At 37.6% G+C, this 6,786-nt stretch overlaps 1 protein-coding gene across 1 annotated transcript; it reads right to left on the bottom strand.

The window, feature by feature from the left end:
- Nucleotides 1-5,568: 5,568 nt before the first annotated feature.
- Nucleotides 5,569-6,531, bottom strand: OR4C15 (olfactory receptor family 4 subfamily C member 15). Its single transcript, XM_521931.7, has one exon. The coding sequence runs from the start codon at nucleotides 6,529-6,531 to the stop codon at nucleotides 5,569-5,571; it is 963 nt and encodes a 320-aa protein (XP_521931.6).
- Between the last annotated feature and the right edge of the window lie 255 nt (nucleotides 6,532-6,786).

Here is a 6,786-nt window from a genome sequence, read left to right as displayed (position 1 = left end):
AAGCTCCATTGACTTTCTACACAGAACTAGAAAAAAAATACCTTAAATATCATATGGAACCTAAAAGGAGCTTGTATAGCCAAGATAATCCTAAGCAAAAAGAACAAAGCTGGAGGCATCCTGTTAATTATCCCATTTCTAATCTCACCTATGTTTTTAAATCAGTGCAGAGAGGAGAGAGATGGAAAAGGAAAATGAACTACTGAATACTTGTCTTATGTATATTCTTTTTCTTTTTAAAAATATATGCTCTTTTACTCACAGGGAAGAAAAACTTTTGCTTTTGAATGTGGTTCAAGCTATTAAAGTTGGAACAGATTACATTGCAAAATTAGTTTCCTGCCTGAGAGACTATGTTACTACCCAGCATACCTGCTAGATATGCCATTACCTGCTAGGTACCTACAATGAGGATGAAGAGAAAGGTCCATGTTAGAGATAGGAGAAAAGAGAACAGAAATTGGGAAAGGAGAACCAATGGATAGATTGGAACATGCTTTGTACCTTTGATGACGGACTTAGTTGCAACCAGAAGCCAAAGTGTCTTAGAGAAGCAGCTTACAGAAAAATTGCACTTCAATACATGGACTTTTTTCTTAAAAATGGACTGAAGCAATTTTGAGGAAGGTTTTTGGTATATCACTTAAAGTTTTTGAGCCTCAGCTTCTCCATCAATTAAATGCAGGTATGAAGATCTAGCTTTATAAAGTTTCTGTAAAGAGTAACATGTCGAACTTAAAAGAAAGTATCTCTGGCTCAGAGAATATGCAGAATAAATATTTATGTGTTCTTATTAATCCTCCTTAAAAGTGAGAAATTGAGGTCAAGATAAGTGAAATAACTCACCCAAGGTCACACAGTCAATTAGTGGCAGAACTGAGCCTAGAATCTAAATTTTTAAATGTATACATCTAAAGCTCTTTTATTGTAATAGCATACCTACAGTGATACCATTAGATTTATTGGCAGTTGGGCATGGTGGCTCATGCCTGTAATCCCAGCACTTTGGGAGGCCAAGGCAGGCAGATCACCTGAAGTCAGGAATTTGAGACCAGCCTGGCCAACATGGTGAAACCCAGCCTCTACCAAAAATACAAAAATTAGCCAGGCATGGTGGCAGGCACCTGTAATCCCAGCTACTCAGGAGGCTGAGGCAGGAGAATTGCTTGAACCCAGGAGGTGGAGGTTGCAGTGAGCAGAGATCGTGCCATTGCACCACTCCATCCTGGGCGACAAGAGTGAAACTTCATCCAAAAAAAAAAAAAAAGAAAACAGAGATTGAGATTTATTGGCCTGGAAAACAAGAACAGGCAATGAGTATTTCACCACAACTATCTTCCTGCTCAAAAAGCTCTAAAGTAAGTATCTACTTTTGAGGGAAATATCAAGCCTCTTAGAGTTCTGCTGGAAAAACTTCGCAGAGGATAGATTCAAAGAAGGCCATTAAATTGCATAAAGGCAAGAAGCTAAATTAATAATCTCATGAAATTCCTTCAAGTTTTGAGTAAATATACTATGAGGTCTCTTTAAATGTACATTGTACAATGAATGGCTGGATTACCCAACTGGATTCGAGATTCTGCCAAAGCAATGCCAGGGGTTTATTGACTGTAATTGACTTAGTCATTCAGTCTTGATAACTATGGAAATGGGAACAGATTACAAGTGAGTTTTGTACTATTTTGAATTTTGATCCACCTCTGTATCACATGCTATTTCAGGATAAATGAGGGCATTACTTTAAACTCCGTCCACTTAAAGTTGTATCTTACTAAAGTGAGGTTTCCAGTGAATAATTCAGAAATTCTAGTCAGATTAAACTCAACTAATAAAATGGGAAATTCGAAGCAAAAGATTTTACTATTTTATTTTTATTATTTTATTGAGATTAAAAGTACCTTCAGAATTAAAATCATATCACTGAGAGAACATTTATTTTCATAAGGGATGAGAGAAGGATTGGAGAATGAGAAATGAGAAGAAAAGTGAATAGAAATGAATGCCTTTAGTCCCTGTTTGAATTTTTACTATAGATATGTGAAAGTTAACTAACAAACATTTATAATCTATTTAAAATACTTGATCATGTCAAAATATGAATTTCAGCTATTATCAAGATGTGGGCCAGGCACGTTGGCTCATGCCTGTAATCCCAGCACTTTAGGAGGCTGAGGTGGGTAAATCACTTGAGGTCAGGAGTTTGAGACCACCTGGCCAACATGGTGAGACCCCGTCTCTACTAAAAATAAAAATAAAAAAATAGCTGGGTGTGGTGATCCGTGCCTGTAATCCCAGCTACTTAGGAAACTGAGGCAGGGGAACCATTGGAACCCAAGAGGTGGAGGTTGCAGTGAGCCAAGATCACACCATTGCAATCCAGCCTGGGCGACAGAGTGAGGCACCACCTCAAAAAAAAAAAAATGTGGGGGCTAATATCAGCAATAACTACATTCTACATTCACATTGCCAAATAATATACCAGTGAGTTAATATTAGAGATAGATTTAAATTTAACTATTGAAAGACAGGCCATTTATGTATTTATTCAGCATATGTTTACCAATCTCCTACACCAGGCTGTTCTAGATGCTAGTGATACATAAGTGAACGAAAGAGAAAAAATTTCCTGTCTCATAGTTTACAGTCTATGAGAGGAAGCAAACCAAAAATACAAGTAAACAAATTACATATTATATCAGAGAGTCAGTGATAAGTGCTCTCAAAAAATATTTGGTGGGAAGGGGGCTTAATGAAAGCCAAGGTGAGGGTGTTACTATTTTTAAAAAGATAGGCAGCGTAGGATTTAGTGAGAAAGAAGAAAGAATGAGCCATAAAATATCTGGAAGTAAGGAAAAGGGTTCAATCCAAGGGAGATGTGCAAAGGCTGTGAAGGAGGAGAGGTTTTGTGTATTCACAGGAGCCCGTGTAACTGTAGCAGAGTGGGTGAGTGAGAAATCAGAGAGGTCACTGCAGCCCAAATTTAGAGTCTTGGCGGTCCCTGTGAGGGCTTGCCTTTTCCTCTAGTAAATTGGAGAACCATTGCAAGACTTTGAGCAAAGTCTTGATTAGAGTTGATGTATGATTTAACACAATCCCATTCCTGAATAATTTCATTCTTTAAATTAGAAATCAACTATCTATTAGGTTCTTTCAGGCATCCAGAGGCATTTTTAAAAATCCCCACTGCATGAGGTCATCTGTGCATTGCTGTAAAGAAATACCTGAGACTGGGTAATTTCTAACGAAAAGAGGCTTAATTGGCTCGCAGTTCTACAGGCTTTACAGGAATCATGTTGCTGGCATCTGCTTATCTTCTAGGGAGGCCTCAGGAAGCTTACAGTAATGGCAGAAGGCAAAGGGGTAGCAAGCACATCACATGGCAAAAGCAGGAGCAAGAGAGAGAGAGAGAGTGGGGGTTACAGGTGCCACATGCTTTTCAACAACCAGATCTCTGTGAACTCAGAGCGAAAGTTCACTATCACCACGGGGGTGGCCCAAGCCATTCATTAGGGATCCACCTCCACGATCCAAACACCTCAGGTCTCATCTTCAACTTTGGAGATTACGTCACAACATGAGATTTGGAGGGCACAAATATACAAACTACACTACTCACTTTTTAAATTGCCAATGTGTTTCTGAAAACTTTTTTAGTAACTACAATAGTTACAATGAGCTGCCTTAGTGTTCCAAAACAGTTTGCCTGAGAGCTAAGAACATTTGAGTAAATTTCACCATGCTAAGGCAAATGCAACATAGAAAACAACTAAAGCAATAATTTTTATTGGAAGAATTTTGCAAAGTTCTGTTCATGAATCTAATTGAAATGAAAAAGTTTGGGTAGATGTCTTTCAGTATTTGTTTTTTCCTCTGCTGAATCTTTTCTCCTTGTATATTATCACCAGAGTTCGCAATAAGAGGTTGGGTGTTAAAATAATAAAAATATGTTTTAATTTGAGTGTGTGATGGATCAAACATGAATCTGCAGTGGTCACTGTAATCTGTCCAGAATAATGTTTTATTTTATACTGTGTCAAATCTTAGATTCTTAGATTCATAAATTAAGTCAATGACTTAATTTCATTTCTCCAGCAAGCTTTTAGGGATGAATAAACTACTTAACAATAAGAGCCTCTAAGTAAGGGCAAAGCATGTTAAGAAGGTACCCTTGCTATTATGATGGACAGATGATGGAGAAGCAAGAGAAAGGAACAGAAAAACCCCCTAGAAGGTCTAAGTCTTTCTTACTATGGTTGCTCTCTTCAGTGCACACACTTTGTTCAAATAGTTTTTAGACCCTAATCTTAATCCCTCATGGACTTAACCTTGAGAAATCAATGAAACCTTATGTATCTTCTGTCATATCTATTCTGAGGAAGAAAACTAATATCATACACTCTTCTATTTGAGGCCTGGCATTAAGCATTAAGAAAAGAAAAAAAAAGGACATTTAGTATTTTTGTCCACATACTCAATTTATAGGCATGTTATTAGTGTTGGTCTTCTAGAGTAAATTGAAATATTTTACTGTAATTAAATTTATTCCAGTAAATAAATTTGTTATTTAACCACTTGACAACCTGAGAGTAACAAAACTTAACTATGGGAATGACATATAGAGGATGTGTTTAAATTTGAAGGATCTATTTATTGATCATTGTTCAAATAAAATTATTTTCACTTGAGTAGATAAAGTCAAGAAGATTCAAATTACCAAGTAAGTTGAAATGTAATCAATTTTTGAAATTTGCTTTTCACTCTCTGATGCCACTGGTTTCCAGTCCTGTATAGCAGGGGTAAGTCAGCTCACTACATCTCTGTACTTGGTACGGGTTCGCTAGTAATGTGGTCTCTCAAGAGTTTTCTTTGTACTTGAATTGTACTTGAATAAGAGCTACTCATTGCTGATGCCTTCGTGGAATCTGATTCCTTTTTTTATTTCCCATAGCTGATTGGTATGGAATAGTCACCTGACTCAAGAGGAACTCATCTGTAGGCAGAACTGGGCCAATCAGGTTTTATCTCTCAAGAAATTCACCAAGTGACCTGAAGGAGATGGTAATAAACCCATGTTAAATGATGGAGTCATATGATACAGAAACACCCACATGTGAGGTTCTGCAAATGCTCTGGTCTGTGCCCTTCTTGAGTCCTGAGTTTTTTTTTTTTTTTCATTAGAATCACTGACAACAGTGTCCTAAATATAAACTTCTTACTTGAAATGCAAGTTTAAGTAAATTTCTCTTCCTAATCTGTAAGATATGTGTCTTCCCTCCACAAAGGTTTTTTTTCTGAATCATGAAGTGAATGCCCAGCAGTCTAACAAATAATTTTTCTTGTCATTATTTTTTTATTATTAAATCCCAACTGTGCATAAAATTCAACTCTCTTTAGTTTGAACATGAGAACACTGGGTTGCCAGCTCAGAGTTGATGAATGATCTGAAGGTGGAAACATAAGTTTTCTGATCCCACATTAATGATTTTTTTCTAGCATTACTTTATCTCTTGCCATGAAAGATGTATCTCATTAAGTTTTTATTTAAGGCCATTTTGACCTTTTTTACTCTTAACTTTGGATTTTTTTAAGTTTAATATTTTCTTTCTCATCAGAAACCACCATCAGTCTGTTCCATATTCTCCTCATGGCCTGTTTTACTTCCTTATTCCTGAAAGTGTAAATCAAAGGATTGAGCAAGGGAGTTAAGATGGTATAAAATATTGCCGCCATTTTGTCAAGGGAAAAAGCAGATGGAGGTCGTGTATATACAAATATGCATGGGACAAAGAACAAAATCACAACAGCAATGTGAGATCCACAGGTGGAGAGAGCTTTCCAGCGCCCTTCAGAACTGTGTGTTCTCAGAGAGAGCAAGATGACAGCATAGGAGACAAGCAACAAGGAGAAGTTTATGATGCAGATAAACCCACTGTTGATGACCACCATGAGGCCAAAGATGTGAGTATCAGTGCAGGCAAGCTCCAGTAATGGGTACAAGTCACACATAAAGTGATTGATGACATTGGGGCCACAAAAGGGAAGCTGGAAAGTAAAAAGAATTTGTATCATGGAATGCAAGAGGCCCCCTGTCCAGGCTACCCCCATCAGAATGCCACAGAGCCTCCTGTTCATGATAGAAGAGTAATGCAAGGGCTTGCAAATGGCCACATAGCGATCATAGGCCATGGCTGTGAGGACAATCACCTCCACCCCAGCAAAGAAGTGTTCAGCAAAGAGCTGCATCATGCAGCCTTCAAAAGAGATGGTTTTTGTCACATAGAGGGAGTCTACAATCATCTTTGGGGTGATGACAGATGAGAAGCACGCATCCAGGAAGGACAGGAAGCCCAAGAAGTACATAGGAGACACCAGAAGAGCAGGGCTGCTGAGAATGGTTACTACAATTAGCATGTTGCCCCCAACAGTTGCAATGTAGACAAACAAAAATACAACAAATACTATTTCCTGAACATTTGGATTCTGTGAAAGTCCCAGGAGGACAAACTCAGTTACAAAGCTTTGGTTTTGCATGTTTCCCAAGGAAAAGATGAAAGCTCCAACAGGGATCATGTAGAGTCTGCAATTAGGACAAAGGAAAATTTGCTTCAGATCAATTTGTGGTATCATAGTCATTAACAAGTTGGTACATCCATATGCAAAATTATTGAGTGCTTCTGTTGTCATTGAGAACATAAATTAGAAATTATTGAAGGTAGTACTGAAATATCAGGCAGAATTGTGATAGAGATAATTTAAAGAATACTTGAAAGCAACAAGAGGTTCAAT

This window comes from Pan troglodytes, chromosome 9, assembly GCF_028858775.2.
Source record: "Pan troglodytes isolate AG18354 chromosome 9, NHGRI_mPanTro3-v2.0_pri, whole genome shotgun sequence".
Taxonomy (NCBI): Eukaryota; Metazoa; Chordata; class Mammalia; order Primates; family Hominidae; genus Pan; species Pan troglodytes.
This window is presented reverse-complemented; position numbering and strand designations above follow the sequence as displayed.

Bases quoted from the DNA above. Each gene is read 5' to 3' on its own strand.
- OR4C15 (XM_521931.7), bottom strand. From the start codon at position 6,531: ATGCAAAACCAAAGCTTTGTAACTGAGTTTGTCCTCCTGGGACTTTCA.